We start from the raw sequence: 21267 nt of genomic DNA on the forward strand, positions 1-21267 counted from the left end.
TGAGCACTTCCGCGTGCTTCGTGCTGTGAGGTTATACAGTATGTGGACACAGACACCAGGAGGTCCGTGGATCAGAAACAGAATCTCAAAACTCAGTTCCACTTCCCACATCCCTAAGAGCAAAAACCCCCACTTACTCAATTCATTTACTGATCTGATACCTTTCGATTTTTCACTTCTGTGACCTGTTTGCATAATCTTTCTGCACCATTTACATGTAGCAACTGCCGACTGACTTTTACTGAATGCAGCAGAGCCATTCAGGAGGGGAAGTGAATGTCGCTTCCCCTCCACACCAGCACGTCCAGCTTAGACAGGAAACTGATGGGAAAGGGCTAGAGGAGTGGGTATCATCAGTGTCACAGGTATTCACTCTCTACACACAAAGTATTCTGTCCATCAGAAATCTTCCTGTTTTGTGTGAGCAAGGTCCATGTGTAAAACATATTTGGTCTATAAAACTTTCAGCAATTCAAGGAGTAATTGCAACAGAAAAAACACTTAAAAACCAGGCTGGACTGAATCGTGTCCACCTGACAGCAATAGCCTCCTGAACCACCTACCTAGCTTTCTGCAGCTTAAAGATTTGCAAATGTAGATCAGGCCCTTTGTTCATTATGCTTTTTGGTACCTGACTGATAAAAGTTTATGTAGTACAACTGGATCATCTAATTCTCCCTTCAAGATCTGATCTTATTTCAGAGGTGGGGTGGTAATTCTTCCGGGACCAGCTCAGATCACTGCTAATGAGGTGACCCAGGGCCTGCCGGGCTGTATAGGAATCAATGGATTCGATAAAACTTTAAACACGATTAAAATAAGTGGCTGTTAATGGATGATGCAGCGCTGCCTGGTGTGCTGTTTATGAGGGGCACGTTTCTGCAGCTTTACTTAGCAGATTGCAGAAAACTAAAGCCCATTAGACAACTGCACAGTCAGGAAAGACAGTGACTGCTGTAAGTATTTGTTGATCTATTTGTGCATTTGTCTAAAACTATGCATATGTAAAAGAAAAGGCTAGAAGACTAAGGGCAAATTTAAAATAATAACGTACAGTACACGCAGAATAATGTCATTTTTCTTCCAATAAACTTTTGTTTTTTCTTCCCTGGTAACTGACTTACATAAATGTAACATCATGTAATCATCCAGTGTTGTTATTAGAATATTACACCAATATTAGAAGAAATAATGTTAGGAGTCTTTAGTCTACCAGTATTAGATCTTTACATTTACAGAAAACATTTGACACATTGTACCAAGTGCAGCAAAGCCATGATGCCCCTTCTCCACTGTGCTGGCACAGCAGCTGGAAACAGCTGGGCAGAGCTACAGCACCTTGGGGGGCCTCAGTGATTCACGATCTAACACTGCCCTTCAGTACGAAGACATCAGAAGCTGGGAGCTATTCTATCAGAACTTTGGTTTCCTAAAATCAGTGGAACTCAAAATGAGTGTTTGTCAGGAAGCAGTGGGGTCACACTAAGTGAGCCCGGTACTCAGAGACAGAACTACAATGCTTCAATCGTGCAGCTCAATATTTTAACATATAACACACCACGACTATTTTTCCTGCTGCTTTGAAAGAGATATGAGGTGGTTTTATGTCACACACGAGAAAAGAGTAAGAGCATTAGCACAAACTCCCTCTACTAAAGTCTGTTATCCCCACGGCAGGTCTCTGGACAACGGAGAAACAGCATGACTGTCTAAGCCACTTCATTGCAGTGCACTGCGAAGTCAGGGCTACGCATTTTTCTTTAACACCATGACTTCTTTTACTCAGAACTTTCAAAAATGTTAAAATACGTGTAAGACAGGTTAGAAACAAGAGGAGGCCTTTTGGTCCATCTTGCAAAACGGTACCATCTGCGGCTCAAGAAAAACAATACTATATTTTCTACTGTTGGAGAGGCATTATTGAATTCAGTCTCTGCATGGGGACTAAGCCCGTACTATGCTTACTGTACACAACCCAAGGTCACCTGTTTGTTTCTTTGGGACAAGTACCTGCAGCATCCTGTACTATAGGGACGTCACTTTTAACCGGAGACGGAGTGGCAATGATTGGACTGTAAGCTGGCGTACTGGTTGGCATGACAACGCTCCGAGTGGCTCCGAGAGTGGCGCTGAGCAGAGAATATGAGAGACAGGATGGAGACAGGAGGTATGGGAGGGAGGGAAGAGGAGGCCGGAGGAGGGCTGGAGGGAAAGATGAAGGCTGAGGTTGGAGCTGTGGCTGAGGAGGCGGAGGTGGCAGAGGTTGAGGTGCATTGTGGGTAGAGGTAGCGTCAGCGGGAGTGGAGGCAGCAGGTGTAGAGACCAGGGAGCCTGATCCTATACAGACAGACCGTCCGAGGAATGGGGGGGGGGGGGGGGGCACAAACAAGGGTAGGGCAGAAGGGAAAGACATTTTAAAAAAAAGAAAAGGAAGAAAGCAAAAAAAATGAAACAAAAACCCAAACAACAGCCCAAGCAACAAAGATGAAAATGGAGATAACATTAAAAAACAAAACTGTCATTAGGAAAAAACAGACGATGAGCCCATCAAATGAAGGCAAGCCATAATAAAAGCCATCATTAGCATCATTTTTCCAGTGACTTAGAAACTGGTGTAGCTGCAGCCCTAATCTTTACTGTGCAAAATGACCACACCCAACACATTTAATTGTGTGTTTTTTAACGCCATCACTGCAATGAAGTTGCAAGGGGTTAAAAAGGAGGAAAGTAGGTTTGAGGACTTAGAAATCAGTTTATAATTCTATAGTCTGATACCTGTCAGAAAATTACAGATTACAGATAATATACACTGGATATGGTGACAATTCAGCCTGCTGGTTTTTAGATTGAGTCGATAGATAACTCATCAGCATCAGCCTTTCACCTGACAACTAACCACAGGAAACAAATGTACAGCAGGTTTTCTAAAATGTACCACTGCCTGCAAGTAGGACGTCAGGCCTTAACTTCACCACGGAAAGGACACAGAAGGCCCTCTGAGAGAAAAAAAAAGAACTGTGAACGCGATCTCTCATGATGTGAAAAAGGGCAGGGCAGGCTTCTTACCTGCAGGGGAGCTCTCGTTGCCCACCGGGGTGCTCGTGCAGCTGCGGTCCGGGTTCGAGGACTCGGAGGACAGCCCCATCGGGCTGCCGCCCCCCATGTAGTCCATGTAGTCGTCGGTTTCGTCCACCATGCCGGAGAGTCCGGGGTTCAGGCCGGAGTGCCCGCCCGCGGAGCCAGGCAAGCCCGCCATGTTCTGGACATCGTCCTGCCGCTGGGCGTGAGAGACCACCTGCGGCAGCGGAGAGGCTGTTACACTCCCACACGGCCAGCACAATCACCCACAATTCAGGCCCCACGGCACAGGCATTGCTATCGCTGAACTGGACCACACGGCCTGACCCATTCTCTTGCAAACAGACATCAAGCACGTGCTCAATCAGCCTGTCCGAAACGTGCTGCAGGTGCACAGTAATTCAATGTGAGGTGCCTGTCTTTCTGCACACACAGAAAGTGTGCAGTGTGCTGCTGGTACTGCAAGTGCTTCTTGGGTCCTCATGCGGGAGGGCCAGGCGGGTCGCGGTACCTGGGACGGGACCCTGTCGAAGTTCTTGCCCAGCATTCTCCTCATGTGTTTGCGGGCATGGGAAGTCATCTGGTGTTTGAGCAGGAAGGAAAACTGGCAGCCTTCCCGAATGCAGTGGAAGTGGCTGTTCACCTGGTTATATTTACAACCTGCCAAGAGAAAAAAGTAAAAAAAACAAAACAACTTTTATTATTCAAACTCGAAGGTCACGTCAGGTGACAGTCTTATACACAGTCCAACAGCTCTGCATGAAGACAATGTGCAACTACTGTCTTATCCACAAATAAAAATAATCTGAGAGATGGCAGCAGCCGGAATCTAGTTAAACCATAATTAGAATACAGATACCGATCACTCGTGTCTGCTTTCAGGTCTGGCTACATTTTTTGCAGAGCAACATGACGGACCTGTAAGTCCTACAGGCAACTGATCATTTGCAATATCTTGCTCCTACAATACAGGATATTGGCACCCATATAAATTAAACTTTTCTCACACATTCCATTCAATATTTAGTTGTTTTTAAGGTCCTTGCCCGGGTGTGTTCTCTCATACTGGTGTGAGAGGCACACCTAAATTAAACCTGTTTAGGGATTGCACAAGTCACCTGGGCCCTGATTTAGAAAGAAAGTCTACTGATAAAACTGCTGTACCGAGCCTAGGATTTAACAGGATTTCTGATGTGTCCAGTATTTTGTCCCTGAGGTTCCGGCTCGTGTTTTTCCAAACAAACCCTACAGTGTAGGTAAATAATATGACAGAAGCCCACTGTTCCACATCTTCTTGCTGGCCAGAGGTGCTTATGGGCTTGAAGGCTTTAAATCCAGATGAAAGTTTAAAAGCCAGCTAGTGATGAACAGAGGAGAGGAAAAGCAGAGGCACTGGACTCTAGAATCTCAGAACTTCCATGGTAAAGAATATCTGATCTTCACTATCATCTCTGAATTTTCATTTCTGCCACTCATTTACAATTCCTATTTATCCCAATCAATTCAATTTATCTTCACACGAAGGTCTAAAAATTGATGCATGTTTTAAAGTATCATACACTGGAACATTTTCTTTAAAAACTTCTACTTCTGTAATTTTACAGAGAAACCAAAATTAACCACTAACGGGAATTACATTCAATAGCCTTGACTAAATAACCTGCAGCATGTTTATAAGGAAGAGACGTAATTTTGCAAAGACGACTGTAAAACATTACGAGTTAAAATGTTTAATAGCAAAATGAATGTCTGTATTATAATGTCATCCAAATTAGACAACAGGATAGCTGAAAAAGTATTTCAGTTTTTAAAGCTGAAGTGGAAGACTTTTATTACTGGGGCATACTTTATTCTACTTGGCATTTAAACAATTTCATATCAATAAATTTAAAGCTTTAGAAAAGCAATGAGGCAAAACCCCCAGTCTACATGTTCCACTCAAGTAAATGCAAAATTATTTTTATATTAAATTTTTTAATCTACCCATGGCTGCGTCTTTTTTTTTTTACAGCAGGCTTACAGATTCTAATTGCTATATGAATTCAAATTAAGTTACTGGTTTTCGTAAGTTAATCAAATATTGTGGCGAGCTAGTTATAATTTTATTACGAATCAAGCACACTGAAATAATTGAAACAGTACCGTGTAGGGCAGGTGTGGACTCGTCTGTTGCCATGGTGCCCAGCGTGCCGTACAATGCAATGTGTCATCAAATTGCTTTGTGTGAACCGGCTATCACATTAAACACGCAAAGTTGACTACATAACAGTAACGGCCCTTTGTAAAGGGAGATTCAGGTAGCACTCAGGTTTTGTTGACAATGGTTACCATGGATACTGCTGCTTGCTTGCTTAAACTATAAATTCTTTATGACTGACTGCTTGGTTTCTTCAATGAGTTGATAACTTTTCTGTTTTTATTTCACCACACAATGCTCAGAGCACCTAGAAAAAAGGTGGCACCAACCAGCGGTTGCATAGCAATTTGATTATTTTCTTCTACCTCCAGCAAAGCTGCTTCAAAAGACAGAAAAAAAAACAAACTTTCCTTTCTCGTGATGATTCAATCTTGAAAAAATGCAGAAGCACAAACAAACCGAGCTAGACAAGCACAGTAATTAACTAAACATGTCTAATTGCTCATTCCTGTCAAGTTAAACCTACTTTAAAATAAAGACAACATACTGATTACATACTACATAAATATATCTTTTAAAGGAAAACGAGCACAAGTGTGAGATTATTTTCATCTGATTGTTTGTGGCAAATGAAATGACATTTGCCCTGCAAAACTGAAATATTAATTTTCTGTACATTTTTATTTAATTGACATAAATTAAGGTTCACGCATAGCCACATGAAACAGAAAAATAATAATTAAAATAAACACTAATTCACAATACTATGAATTTGCTGTGCAGTGCTCCGGGGCGCTTGATATCTTGTGCGTTGCTAAGCCAGCACAGAATCTATAAATACAAACCAGCAAAAGAATGATCTTTTTATTGCCTGCTTGTGTAATTGGTGTGCTGTGTGTAAAGAGCTGCTCCTGCAGGATGTCCCCATGTGGTCCCAGAGCGGTGTGGACAGCAGGCTGCGAGAGGGGGGACTTCGGGCCGGGGCCCCCTGTGGATCTGCCCCGAGACCCGGGGGAGTGACATGCAGTTGGAGCACCGTGTCAAGCCAGGGCGCCCCACCCTTCAGGGCCTGGCAGCAGGTAATGCCAGCTCACCAGGAGACGCCTCAATGCCCTTCCTCTCTTGCCCTTTGCCCTTTGCCCTTCGGCTCTTACCTAGCCGGCCGCATTCTTCCCTCTTGGTGAAGTACTTGAACCCGTTGGCTGCCCGGCGCTCTGCCTTCTCGTGTTTCTTTACGTGCCAAGGCAGCTTGGTGGTGATGTTGGTGACGAAATAGCAGCCCGGGCGCAAGCAGTGGTAGTGCCCCCGCATCCGGAACTCACATTGCTAGATGGGAGTGGGGGTGGAGAAATTGTCAAAAAGCAAAATCAACACAAAATGATTAGAGGTGAATAAAGTCAGGGTTCTCGACAGGTGCCGCAAATTCCTCTCCTCTAGTGAAAGAATGCTGATACTCTTGGACCCTTAAAGATCGTTCACATCCCTGCGCTCCGACCCGACACTGGCCTCCTACCCTCCTTCCAGCCAAGACCGCAGGCAAATTTCCAGATGCACCCTCCCCCCCTCCACACACCGTGGTGCCAACCGCAAGGGTCCGGAGCCTTGTAACGCTTTGTTAAAACTGTCTCTAATTTACACAGCCAGCTTTCTTCCCCACTTGCTGTAACCTGTTTCCAAACTGCCATCTGTTTCCCTGCTTGTGCGTCCCACAGGAGAACGACTAACAAGATGTGCTCATCTCGGGAGGGTACGTCTAGGGGCAGGGGTCTAAACGCATAAATGAATGAATATCAGATGTTTTCCGAACGGGGAGTTGAGAGGGGTGCTGAGGGGCGGGGAGCGATTCTTCCTTAAGATGCACTCAGACAGAAGAAGAAGGTTTTGTGGGATATGGAGAGGGGCCGGTCCTTGTGCCGAGAAGGACAAAAACCTTAAACCACTCAGCCTAACCACCTGCGGAGCCGAAGGCGTTCTCACCTGATTGGGACACAGACACTGCAGGGAGTAGTATGCGAACTGGTCTCTCACGTTGACCAGGTTGTTGTTGGGATTGATGTGGTCCAAGCAGTGCGACTCCGCCTTTCCCGAGGTCTTGCACACGTACTTGCAGTTTCCGAAGAGACAGTGGAAGTGGAACTTGTTTGCGTATTTGCAGTCCGTGGCTAGGCAAGGATCACTGGAAGGCCAAAACAATACAAAACACTGAAGAATCTGTTCAATGGATTGATCCTCTGAAAATAAACAGGAGACTGCATAAAAGACGAGGCCAGAAAGAAGAAAACGGAAGCACTTGGTTACCACAAGAAAGCTTATTTTATCATTTCCAAAATGACAAATGGATACTTTTACCATTAGTAAGTTATCTCAAATCAAATTAGTCCAATGATAAGATTATAAGGAAAAGAGCTTTATACATAATTTTGGGAATAATGAAGATGAAATCTCAGTGATAATAATTGTACAACAGTGTGTCATCTGCTACTTTGTGACTGAGCAGTTACGAACAACAGCATGTCTTAAATTTACATTTCTCAGGGACTCCTCTTCTAGGTAAACTCAAGGGAAAAAATAGTTCAATAAAAAACAAGACATGAAGCCCCATACAATACTGCTTCAGGAAATCTAAGCTATGCAAGAGTCTACACCATAAGTAACTTAAAAGTGGGCCATTTATTCCACAGGCAGGGTCATCACTCAGTGGTCTCGATGGCTTTGCAGATGTTGAATGTTGCCTGGTAATTTGTAGAGCTATTAACCCAGGATCACTGCCCTCAGAAAGAACCCAAACTTCCTCTACACAGCATGAGGCCAGGGCCTGTCAGGGAAGGACCCCACAGCCTGTGTGCAAAGGGCAGCTTTGTGTAACATTTCCACCCACACTGGACTCTGCTTTTCCCACTGCTGCCACCACGTGTTGCACAAAATGTGGTCTCATTTCAGCAGAAATTCCAAGAGAGCTGGCTGCAGCCTAGTACCACTAAGCTCCCAAGGGCTGTGCTATTCGCTCTGCTGGACAACACCCAGCTAATGACCGACTGAAGTTTTCCTTTCTAGAACTCGGACTTTCAGCAAATCCTCTCTCGTTCACCTGTACACGTGCATCCAAAGACTCTGCTATCGGAAGAGTCAGGCAGTGATTCAAGAGGAATAACAACACTCAACATCAAACTGCATTTGGGAGTGTTTCTTGAGAAGTGAGCCATAGTCACGAGGCTTGGTGTTACCCTGCCTGGCCTGACCGAGGGCTGACCACTCACCCACAGAGGAGGGGGAGGCCAGGACCCCCTGCAGAGTTAATCAAGGGGTGGCTGTACAGGTGGAGAAGAGCTGCAGGAAGGATGCAGAATGACAGGCATAGAGAGGGCTTTACTATGGTACTTATACCTGTAGGTTTTTGGAAAGCAACAGCATAGAGAATTACAAGTCAGGGAAGCAGAGGTGAAGAAGGACTTGTTTGCCGAGCTTTAAAAACTCCACTCCAGTGTGGTTCCACAGCATAAGGTGTCTATAGGATATTTTGACCTATCCTGAACACTTGCAGCTGAGGAAGAAGTAACCAACTTTGCAAATTCTCTTCACACCACTTCCGGTCATAGAGCACACAATGAGTGTCAATTTAGAGTATTTTAAATTTCATTTTGAATACTGTGTACAATTTTGGTCACCATGTTATAATTACAGTATATGAATTCTATGGAATTTGTCCAGAGAACAGCAACCAGACACATTCCAGGGAATGACCTTCACTGACAGGCTGAACGAACTGAACATCTTCACACTTGGACAGCGAAGACTACGAGGGGCTGCAACTTGTACTCACAATCAACCCAATGGGCTTCTTCTGAACGAACCCTGAAAAACTCGGACCAGAGAGCACAAACAGAAATGTGGAGGTGCATTTAAGACTGAGAACAGGAGTGTTGTTGAAGCTGATACTCAGGTTTCATTCACAAAATGGCTGGTTGGGATCCTTGGATCAATAAATCACTAACTACGGACAGGCTGTGTTAGCCGAATGGTCCTCTCCTGTTTGTATCCTTTCTTAGTTCTGTTGCTGTGCTGGTCCTCTGGCCCACTTACTTGTCCTGGAACTGAAGAAAGCCCGGCTTGACCTGTGGTTTGGCATTCTCCAGGGACGTGGTGGCCAGGAGGGACGTGGCTGGCAGGCTGGGCACGGAAGGCGGCAGCTGGGAGATGCCAGTCATGTGTTTCCAGGCCAGGAGAGACGGGGCGGATCCAAAACCGCTTGTCGGGGTGATGGTGGGCACGTCCATGGCGGTGGAAATGGCGGCCGAGACGGAGGAGGGGGGCTGGTGGGGTGCCCCCTCGGCGGAGTCCTTGCTCTCGCCCGCCTGGGCGACGAGGGGCTCGGATTTCACCTTCAGGGCGGCCCGGAAGTGGAAGCTGGAGACACAGGGACACGCGCGGCGCTGTGTCAGTTGTCCAGCACACAAGCTAAAAGGAAAACACGCTCTCTACGCATGGCGGTGACTCGTTTAGAGAACTACAGTCAAAGAAAAACAAGAGGAACTGAAAATTAAATCTATTTCACCCCAGGGGTTCTTTACAACATTTACTATTATTCTGAGCGTTGCCTAATCTGGGTGTCATGGTAAGAGGCTGATTTTAATGAAATCTTGCAATATCACCATAGGCTTAGGTGCCACTCACTTAGCAGATCCATAAAGTTTGAGTTAAAACTTTTTATGGACAGCTCAGGACAGCCCTGGGAAAAAAAATATCCTCTTTTCGCAATTCCGCAGCCCTTTCCCTCTGCGGTACTGGCGCAGTCAGTATGGAAACCTGACGGCCGCGCCCCGGGACGGAGTGTCCTGACTCACTTGGCATGCTTGACCGCCCCGTCCAGGGTACTGAAGAGTGCCCCACAGTCCTCCACCAGGCAGTGGAAATGGACTTTGTGCAAGAAGTCGCACTGCGCCTCGCAGAAGTCCTCGGTGTCATACCTAACAGGAAAAGGTTGAGTTAAAAACACACTCTGTCAACTGCTCGAGCTTATGGCTCATTCGTCTCAGAAAACTGAAAAACCCAGACAGCGATCAGCGTGCTTCTTCACATTACATCACGTTGTCATCGCATTTACAGTAAACGTCCATGAGCTGATTCAAAAAGATACCAAGACGTATCTGCTAGGTAATGTGTTGTGGAGTCAAAGCTAAACTTTAAGAACGCAACAACAATATAAAAACCATATATAGTTTGCATACTTTGAACAAGAGACATATAATAATTAGAATAAAAATGATGTACGTATATTTTTCACAAGTGAAAAACAAACCAGAGGACACGTGAGGATACTAAGGTGAAGTGCTGTTTTGAGGGTTGCAGGAATGTGGAAGGAGCTACCCAGCCACACTTAGCCTGATTTCTTTCAAGAAACGGCAGGACCTTGGATCAATAAGCTTTTAGGAACCAAGCGAGCCACATGTGCCGAATGCAATGTGATCGAATTAATCGATCGATCGTTTTGTTTCCTCAGGACGAGCAGTTGCGTTCCGACTGGATGTGTGGGGGTACGACGTTTCAGATAAACGCAGAGAAACAACATGAACTAAAAAGCGAGAAGGGTTTACCTTCTCAGGTAGGTCTTCCAGAGCTCCACGGGCTTCTCCTGCACGGGCACCTTCATGACTCTGCTCAGGTACTGCGCCAGCTCCGAGCTGTCTCCGGGCTGGCTGCCCTCCAGTTCCGTCTTCAGGCTCAGGGCGCTGATGAATGCTGGGTTCACTTGCGACATCTGCAGGACGGGACACCCAGAGAGGTTACACCCCCAGCTACCCCGATGATCCCCCCCCCCGACTATTTAAAAAAAAAATTGTTTAACTGAACAAAACAGGTCGGATTTGAATACATTTAAAATGCCATTTTTTAAAACATTTTATGATGATGGGAATTCACAAAGTAGCCTTATGGTCAGGAATAGGATTAATTGCTCATGTTACTCTGATGCAGCATGTTGTTTTACATTAGAAGGGTAGACAGTAATTGTTTATTTCACAGCAGCATTCAGATTACACTGTACATACATAGAAAATGGCCGAATGGGACCAATGGCCCTATGTAAATAGTGCATTTGCATGTTCCTGCTCTTGTGCACATGCTGGATGGAATTCCATACAGATTTCCTCTTTAGGAAACGAGGAGAAGGGTGACAATGTCAAGGATTCCCCAGTGACCGATGCAGGAACACTGTGCTCCTCAATGGCCACAGCTACAGTGGGGCTCACCCAAACCCTGACCCCCCAACTCTGTCCGCACGCATTCACTGATATGGTGAACTACACAACACCCCCTTAGCCAGTCCTGGGTAATGCATAGTGCACATATTCTCCACCTAGAAGAGGTGGATGATTAAAAGCAAGTCTATCTTTATTCCCACAAAAACATACAGCTTTGAAATATCCCCTGGTTCTGAGACTGCTGCTCATCCTTCATTTTTGGAGAAATGAAGCTGACTTTTCTTTTTCTTCTTAAGCAAATAATTTTGCAAACCCCATAAATAAACAGGGGGGAAAAAAATCACACGCACGGTTCAAAACAGCTCATCAAAAAATAAACGTCTCTATATGTCTGGCATTGCATCCCACTACCAGTTCATTATTTTAATTTGTGAGCGGTGGGCAGAAATTATGCTGTATGAAAAATGGCTTGAAAATTTAAATGGTACAAACTCATCTTATTAGCGGTGAAACATTAAAAAACAAACAGCCCCCTCTGTGTCCTGCTAATTTGTCTTGGGTTGAAAGCAGTTTGATGGATGGATCTTACCTTATTCATAAGCGAGGATAAAAGAGATGTATTTCCTGGAACAGGGTGTCCATTTGATTCATTACTGGAACAAGGAAAATGAACAATGTTTAGTCAAGATTTGCATGAGAACAGTAAATATTAACATTCATCACGGACTTGGTAAAAACAGAAGGATAAAAACGGCTTTTTTAAAGAAAGGCTACGGAATAAAATGGAACTTGGGGTAAGGTTCAAAGTCGCATCAGCACTTTCATGTTCAGGGAATAACTCTAGGAAATTCTACCTGGGGTTAAAGAAAATATAGACCTTCCTCCCTGCCCCTTTGAAGTGAAGTCAAAGAAACAGGGTAATTTTGAAGGATTAGGAGATACACAGAAGAAATTTAGCACTGAATAAATTAATCAAAACCCCTGCTTCATATTCGCCTGATGTCTGTCACCTGCAGTAAATATCAAATCCTGACACACCATCCTCATCCTCATCCCCAGGTATTTGATAACATGAGCTTTGCAGAGTTTGTGTGCAACACAGGTATGCCAGAATTTATGGGCAGCCAATTCTATTTCCTGTCTTTAACCGTCTCGTTAACAACTTTTTCACGTTGACTTTAATAATAATTCTAAAACATGCTGGATGTGTGAATGAGTTTGGCTGCCCCACCCTCAACATGGGCTACACAAACCAAACAGGAATCCAGTTCTCAGCACAAGTCCATGTGCAAATTAGCCTAAGTTAACGGGCATGTACAGACAGACTGGACTGGATACAAGATGATGTTCAATCGGATGTCAGACCCTTTTCTTAATAGAAAATACTTATATAAAGAGCCATTTAGGGTTTTTAGTGGGGTGTTAGTGCTTATTAGGTTTTAGTGCTTCCTGCAATGAGGCTGTGTTTTTTCTACCTGTGATCTTTCTTGCTCAGGTCCAAGCTATGTTCCTGCAGGGAATCTTGGGATGTTCCAGAGGTGGTATCCACAGGCTCCTGCTTCACTTGAACCAGATTAAACCGGCCTCCTGGAGCTGACTGCCCATTCCCTGAGGAGCGCAGGAAGAGAAAAACAACAAAGTTATTGTTGGTCAGCACTATTTTCCCCGTGACGAGATCTGACCTGACTTCTGTCCCAGCTGAAAGAATACTTGGAGTGATAATTATTGTAAAATTATGTCAGGCCGTCAGAGCTACCGGGCTTTTAAACGGTGATTGAGAGAAAGGGGAGAATGAGGGAAAAAGACTCCTTTTTCAGCAGCGCTTGTCATAACTCATTTGCAAGGCTGCCTCTTAACTATTCATTAAATGCAATGCTAACGCTGAGGAAAAGTGGCAGTTTCAGACTGGTCACCCCCCTCCCCTTCCATAGTCAGCTGTCCTCGTTACCCCAGCAACGGACAGGGGCCACCAAGACTGAGCATGCCCAAAAGGAACATCTGCCATGTCAGTCAGATTGAAGCTGACAGCCAATCAGATCAGTTCAAATAGCGTGACCTCTCGATCGGATTTCCTGGATAGGTATTTTGTGGATGTATGGAGTGAGGCAGTAGTGAAAAAAAAGGGAAAGAAAGGAGAAAGGGAAAAATGCTGACAGGAATATGCGCCCCGGCTCTTTCCACAATCCCCAAGTGACTAAAATATTAATTCATCCTCAGGCTATAGAGAGAAAGCCATGCTTTTCTGTAGATAGTAAGTGGTATTTTATTAAAAAAGGAAGGAATGGGAAAGCAGTCCCTGGCACGACCTTTCGAATCGGGTGCTTAGTGAATCAGCAGTGATTAGTTTCAGAAGCCATGAGGACACTGAAAAAAGGTTGGTGAGGCGTTTCGACAGGCAAAGAGTCAATAGCTTTAGCTTTCTCTGCGCTTGGTCTACCGCAGACAGGTTCTCTTCTGATGTGCTCTGTTGATCAGTATGAAGAAGGAAGACCCTCTGTATTATCGGGCCAAAGGCCCGTTTAGATGGAAATAGAAGTTTATACCCACATATCCAATCCTCCGACTGCAAAAAGAGAGACTTCCCATGAGTGGCCTGGACTTCATTACAAGGCAGTGGATGAAATATGAAGAGAAAAGTGGGTTCTTTTATTCCAATGTAAGAAATAAGTCTTGTTTTGTCACTGGTGTAGGTTTAAACTGTTTTGACAATGGGTGAGGTTAATCCACCACAGCCCCCATCTAAGCACACAGCAGTATGGGTGTCAAATCCAGCTCGGTCATTGATCAACAGTTATAGCCTTTGGATAAACAGATCGACCCATCTCACGCCAAGCTGCACAGAGCCTTCCAGGCCCAGATGAGGGCTGGGACAGAAAGTGCCCCTGGGTTTGCCCTTTTTTACCTATTTCACTGAACACATGCAGAGGTGGGGTAGCCTCTGTCTACTGTCTATGTCAGAAACTCAGAGACGTACCAGAAGACTGCTTCTGCCCTTAGTGCAGAAACGATGGCAGGGCAGCATTTGTTGGAGAAAAAACAGAGGAAATCAATTAAAAAAATGTCTCTGGACTGCAGCTGTCTTAACAAATTTACCAAAGACCAAAAAAGAAACAGCACACAAAATAACTGAGTTGATCTCAAAGCAATGTTCTGCTGGAAGTTATCCAGGAACGATGCTCTACCATGTAATTACTCCTGGTAAGTTACAATGCTTGCGAGAGATCATTTGTAACAGCGTGTCTAATTAGTATACCCTTAAGATGTCTGGGTCTTTTTTTTTAAAAACCACAACTAGGAAAAACTCTTTTGGGCAAATTGGTGTGAAAGACCAATAAAATAAACATATACAACACCCGAAGTAAAACAGACAGGGATTAACAGAAACCGAACAGGAATATCTGTGTTTTTTAATGCAATAATCTTCTATTCTGTATGTAACTTCATCCCACTTACATAGCTGTCTCCAGCAAAAACACAGCCAATGCACATAAGCAGCAACTGCATGATCTAATTAAATTGCACCGTAACACTGTATCAAATTTAATAAAATTGCAACTTATTCACTAGCTGTTAACCACTCTGAATCACCTCCCTCCAACGGGCTTGAAGAACACCTAAAATAGTCTGAGATCTTTCACACGTTGAAGACAAAGCCATGGTATTGCCACTCAACGCTTCCTCTTCCTGTTTTATGAAACTGTCCAGCTCAGATATAAAATACATGAAGAAAAGAAGCACAATTCAGCAGCGAAGTGAAAGCCGCATTCTAACAGCGCACAGATCTCCCACTGGGATTGTGGGTTGCATAAAATGTATCATTCGCAGTGTGCTTGGGCACCAGAAGAAATGGAACAACTTCCAACACGGCAAAGCAAAAGCCTGGGAGAGCCCATGTCTCCCTGACATCTAAACAACATAATGTGATTTGTGGTTTTTCTTCATTTACAACTGATGGGTTTGAAGTTGAGAGAGCCTGTTTTCCTGCCTGGCATTTTACCAGTTATTATGCAAAGCTGGTATATCTGACCAGATCAGTAACACCCAATTTCCAGCAGCCGTTCTGTCAGCTGAAAGCTTACTGTGAAATAATGTCAGTCTTGGAACCGGTTCTTCTAAAATTGCTAAGAGGCCTTGAAAACAACTTTATCTTGGCCCATTTTGTAATGGGCCTCGTTTATATTACCAGCTAAGGTGTTATGAAACAAAAACATAATGGATAAAGTTCTTTTGTAGAGCAACAAATATGTATGTATGTATTCTATTACAGACATGGAAGAATGCTTCAAAATGAAATTATGTTAACAAATATCAACAGACTGACCAAACAAAGCCATATTCTGCAATATATAAGTTGTCTAGTTATTTCAAAATCATACTGTTCCCCAAATCTCAGATTTAATCCAACACTTAATTCCTTAACATTTAGATCTCGACATCAGTGCACTTACTACTAACTAGCAAAATGAGTCAAATGACCAACCTGAGATAAAAAGCCTTATTCTGTCATTCCACACCACTCTAGAGGAGGCTAACATACTGTACAAAACTTCTTACTCATGGTATAAAGTGTGACTTGGTAAAGGCCACACTGAACAAAACAAACTAAAGGCATGGTGTCGTGCCACAGAAAGTTTGTGGAGAACAAGTTCTAAAGCTTATATTCTTGGGCTAAATAGTTTTTAACACATTTGCTAATTGAGAAATGTGAAACAGGAAAGTGTGCAACTTTGCAGGTTGCTACAGCACAGGCACTCAGTCAGTTCAATTCAAGAAGGAAATCTGCTGTGAAGTAAGAGCAGCTGGGAGCCTGAAGACTTGTTTAATGTTGCAGCACCCGACACAGAATCCTCAGCAAGACAATTCTCTACACTGGTTGTAGCGTTATGCTTTATTTTGCGATCCGAGCAGCTGGCTGATTTATAATGCAGTGTTCTGCTCCCTCTGAAGTCATGGACTGAGCCATTGCCCTCTGACCTGCACCACGGCAGCTTCTCCTCCCCCACTGCACCCTAATTAAAGGGGGGCACCCACAACGACCACATGGCGAGCCATGTGAAGCTGCGTTCCTCCTTTCTCTCTACCTGCGGACTCACTTTCTCTCCCCCTTGATCTCTCCCCAGTGAACAGCGCACCCCTGTAACAGAAAGGGCAAGTAACCCCTGCCTTCGTGAAGCTGCAGACCTGCCCCATGCCCGACTCCGCCCAGCAGATATGCACCAGGAAGGACCTGCCCCGGGCGCCAGCGCCCTTGAGGGAGAAGCTGCCTGCATGTCGCAGCAAGGTGTGCTGCAAGGCAAGAGGCTGCGATGGGATCTGATGCCACAGTCTCAAGGTAGACTCGGGTTACCAAGGAGATGGGAGACGAGCTGGAGAGGGTGGCAATGAGGGCCTTCCAGCGTCCTCCCTGACTGGGAGGATGCAAAGGATTACAGACCAAACTGCTGAAGCGCCGTCAATTCCAGAGAAGAGGACAGTGAGAACTGCGCCGGTCCTAATTGGTTGTAACAAGTCCACTTCAGTGCACCTTGAAAAATGGTCTTTCCAAATTAATGGGGCATGCAAACAGGGACAGGTAGATGCATTACCATCTACAATACAAGGGCCCATTAGTTTAAGAATCATCTCGTTGCGCATCAGTACTAGACAGACAGCAGAATGTTTGTAGGAGTAATTTTGAAGACGAGGAAGAACCACAGACTGTCTTTCCCATCTGAAATGCGAGGGAAAGGAGAAGACCATTGGACTACTGCCTTGCTGGCTCCCGGGTATCCCAAGAGCTCTGCGTAATTGCTTCTTGAATGATTTCTGCTTTTATTTCAGCTTGCATAAAAAAATGTTTTGTACTTTCAATTTCTGGACGTAATTTTATTCGGCTTCCATTTGTTCAGAACGAAGGCAGGCAGTGATAAGACGAAAAATGATGAGGATACATGTATACCTCAGGCCCCAAGAGCATCTCCCCAATGTTATTAGGGGATTTTAGAGGGTCTGTTATTTACCGCCAGCACACTTATCTATTGATGTGATGTAGGTATCAATTCAGTCACTATTAGGGAGGGAGGAGGGGTGAAAATGTCCCGCATTGAAGAGTTGTTTTTGTCGTCTTTAATTGTGTGTTCGTATCACTTGAAATTGGGCCTTCCTCTATTACATTAGCTTACATTTCAGACACAGAAGTCAACGGGGCCAGTGCTTATCCTACTACTAAGACAAAAAAAAATGTACACGCCGGACTCCATACAGACTAGCAAAGTTCACTGAGGACAAGAGAGAGATGTCGCTCCAATGACACTTTGTAATCTCCTTGCACTACAGCACAAAATACCTGATACCAAAACACCTAAATGCTTAGAAAACCATACAGGGCACGATAGAAATGATGATGTACAGAGTCACTTTCCTAATGGCTTTGACCCTGACAGTGCAGGTGAGCAAATGCCTCCTCTTCTCGTTATACTGAAGCTGCATGGCCTTTCCTTTGCCTGCAGACTTGCTACCTACCGGAACTCAATCTGACCAGCTCACGGGCAAGGCCACACCGTGACGGAGCGTGCGCCCCAGATCCCCCGTCTTGTTCACCCACCTGCGTCTGCGGCGCCCGCTGGCTTAAGGGCGGCCGCTGCGAGCCTGGCCATCATCGGGGATATCAGGCCCTTGCTGGCAGAGATCTTCTCCATGATGGAGGTGGCCATGAGCGAGGAAGGGGTGGCCGCCGCCGCCGCCTCCCCCTGGGCCGCGCCGCTCTGGGGGTCGGCGCCGGGCGCCGGGGGGGCGCTGGAAGCACTGATGATGCCGGCGGCCGAGGCCGGGAGCTGGAGGGGAAGTCGGGGGAGCAGCGGGAAGAAGGGGCTGGCGCCGGAGAGGCCCTGGCTGGAGAGGGCCAGGGCCACGGGCACGCCGCTGGGCAGGGCCGGGGAGAGGATGCTGGGCACCTTGCCGCCGGGCGGGAGGGCGGCCGTGGGCTTGATGGTCTGGCTGGAGGCGACGGCGGTGGTGGGGGTGGGGAGCAGCTGGGGGCCGCAGGAGGATGGCTGCGTGGTGGGCGAGGCGCTCAGGCTGGAGTTCTTGCTGCTGATGGCGGAGAAGTCCATCAGGTCGTCGTTGCTGGAGTCGTCGGGCTCCTCTTTGGGCACCAGGAAGGAGGAGGACAGGCCCAGGACGCCCGAGGAGCGGATGTGGCGCCTCTCGTGCTTGCGCTTGTGGGACGTCATCTGGCTGGTGGAGGTGAAGGTGAAGCCGCAGCCGGCCCGGATGCAGTGGAAGTGATTGGTGGCCTTGCTGTAGACGCAGCCCTCGTACTTGCACTCCTCGTACTTGTAGAACTTCTTGAAGCCGTCCTTGGCGTACGCGTCGTCCTTGATGTGGTAGCTCTTGTGCTTCTCGATGTCACATTTGTTTTTGAAGGTAAAGGTGCAGCCGGGGCGCCTGATTTTGGGAGGGGGGAGAAGGAGGAGGAGAGGGAAAGGAGATTCACAGGTGAATCAAAGCCCTTTATTACTTTTATCCTCTATACTGTAAATAGGCAAAAAGGAAAGGGAAGACAAATTAGATAAAAAAACACCAACAATGATGGAAAGGTGGCATACCTGCTTCATAGGTGAAGAGAAGACACCTTTCATGCACAATCAATGGAGTGCAAGTGCTCATGGTACTAATGGCTTATGAAATGTTTCACAGAGGATGTATTATCTGGATCTCTTTTTGCATCAGATTTGATCCTAATCCTATCCTACATGAATCATCACCAGGCTCATGTTTTCTTGGGTGTTTTACAAACAAGCATGTTTTCCACATTCCAGTTAAACTGTTACTTTCCTTACAGCAGAGGAAGGTACCTACTGCTGCTCTTGCACACAGCCAGTACACCACGCCTAGGGCCCCTGCTATTGTCTGATTAATTAACACCAGTTTGCAGAGACCTCCTTTGCAGCTACATCCGTTTTGAACACAAAATGTTTTGTTATGAAAACCATAATTAGATGCCTTTAACCTCTAATGCTATTAAAGGAAATCTGCTAAGTTTAATAGATAAAAAGTCTTGAATTCTTAAAAACCTCATATTGCCACCATGAAGGTAACACCATTTTTAAACATTTAACTGAAAATGATAAGATAGTTGCTCAAGAGAGGTTCATTTTTATATGTTGTGCTTTAAACCTCAGTGCGTAATGATGACTCAGATGTCATTGTCAGATGATTACAAAACATTTGCTTTTTTCTAGGTGAACCTAATGTGGGAATGCATTAAAAAAACAGTCTCTAAGCTACAGCTTATTAGGCTAGCTCACCTGCAGTGAAAGTGTGTAGTCTTCTGCCCGTAGAATTGACAGTCCACTGTGCCACAATCTTCAGTGGCTCTGAACCTTTGGAAGCCATCATTGATGAGCTGTGCATTCTTTTTATGGAAGTTCTCGTGTGTCATTACGTCTGAAGTGCTGGTGTACACCTTGTTGCAGCCCACCTACAGAAGAAGAGTAAGGAGAATATAAGACATGAAAGAATCTTTAATATAACTGCAAGCACATAAATCTGCCCAAGACAATGTCAGAACGAAATAAGCAGACTTTCTTGGCTATTGTTGAGGTATTCTGTGCTTCTCAGTGGATGTTCACATTTAACCTTTTTACTCAGCTACTGCTACAACTGTAAACAAAAAAAACAGGTTCCTGTTTAAAAAAAGGGACTTATGATATTTTTGCTCTTCATGCATTTGTGCATTAACCCTGTACAGCATCAGTAATATCTAGGACGTCTGCAAAGCTAAAGAGGATGATAGTGCAAGGCAGATCAATAAACGTAATCAATAATTACATACACATTGGTCCAGCGTTTGTATTTGAAGGTTCAGGTTTTGAATGTCTCCTCTTAAAAACAACTAATGAATCAAATCTATGAGTCCACGGCAAACTGAAATAGTATCCGCTTGAGGTTCTGACTCATTGCTGCAAGGGTCCTTTCCTCTGTTGTGGTCTAGGCTTGTGTCACTTTGCACAGTCAAGTATTTCTGGTAACGTGATGCTTTAGAAGGTGATAGCTGCTCTGTAACCCACAGCACCTATAGTCTTCCCAGCCCAAAAGCACACACTCATTCTTCAGGGCAAAGGTACAGATGACCAGGCTCAGTTGTCCTAGGTTTGCCCATTTGTTTGATGATGCAAAGTGCCTTTTGTATAAAAAAAGGCCAAAAGACTTGATTTTTTAAAGCAAGAAAAAAAAACTTTAAAACATACTCTACTGAGTGAGCAGACCTTTGATGTCTTGCTCGTTGACAACCCCATTATCTGTGCTAATTTACTGAACCTCACGCTGTAGGTTGATGTAAACACTACCAGTGCGCGAGCAGTGAAATAAAAATAGTTCAATCTGAAAAAGAGGAGCTTTATGTGGGCAAGGAAGATTCCGGTGACCTATATAGGCTATGAAGTGTACAAACTAACTTGCTTGGTAATGCAACTGATCTTCAAGCTTCCCTTACAGCAGCACTTCATTATAGTAAAAATACCACATAAATCAAAATGAGTGGTGGAGATAAATGAGGTGTTATAACACCTTGCTAGTTTCCATGGTATTAATGGTTCATTTTTCTGAAATGAGCTAAAATGTTGCGCCCAAGTCAATATCCCTTTACAAATACAGCATGAGTTGGGCAGGCGGTAGAGAAGGCCTTGACCCCTGTTACAGCCATGTCCATTAGTGAGCTGAAGTCCCCAGCAGTGTTTAAGCTTCTCTGTCATAAAGGAAGTCGGGGCAGATGTCACTTGGGCTGGTCTTAAAATGTTTCGTTCTGCAGCACTTAGTCGTCAGGGTTTAAAAGAAACAGTGAATGTTTGAATTAAAAAGAGCAAATGTATATCA

General features: G+C 45.0%; 1 protein-coding gene across 14 annotated transcripts in view; it reads right to left on the reverse strand.

Annotated features, from left to right (window-relative positions):
- Window positions 1–21267, reverse strand: part of casz1 (castor zinc finger 1) — a 243477-nt gene that overhangs the window by 6001 nt on the left and 216209 nt on the right. For 11 of the 14 annotated variants that reach the window (XM_088617342.1, XM_088617339.1, XM_088617340.1 and 8 more), the window contains 12 exons: window positions 19701–19873; window positions 17996–18837; window positions 12888–13020; window positions 12002–12065; window positions 10807–10970; window positions 10057–10179; window positions 9296–9619; window positions 7193–7391; window positions 6370–6541; window positions 3590–3738; window positions 3067–3295; window positions 2011–2337 (listed from right to left, as the gene is read on the reverse strand). In XM_088617342.1, the coding sequence (XP_088473468.1) occupies window positions 2011–2337; window positions 3067–3295; window positions 3590–3738; window positions 6370–6541; window positions 7193–7391; window positions 9296–9619; window positions 10057–10179; window positions 10807–10970; window positions 12002–12065; window positions 12888–13020; window positions 17996–18837; window positions 19701–19873 (2899 nt within the window). The remainder of the gene's footprint in view (window positions 1–2010; window positions 2338–3066; window positions 3296–3589; window positions 3739–6369; window positions 6542–7192; window positions 7392–9295; window positions 9620–10056; window positions 10180–10806; window positions 10971–12001; window positions 12066–12887; window positions 13021–17995; window positions 18838–19700; window positions 19874–21267) is intronic. The other 3 variants (XM_088617344.1, XM_088617346.1, XM_088617336.1) reach the window with 2 other exon arrangements.

This window comes from Lepisosteus platostomus, chromosome 23, assembly GCF_059453375.1.
Source record: "Lepisosteus platostomus isolate fLepPlt1 chromosome 23, fLepPlt1.hap1, whole genome shotgun sequence".
In the NCBI taxonomy this organism is placed as follows: Eukaryota; Metazoa; Chordata; class Actinopteri; order Semionotiformes; family Lepisosteidae; genus Lepisosteus; species Lepisosteus platostomus.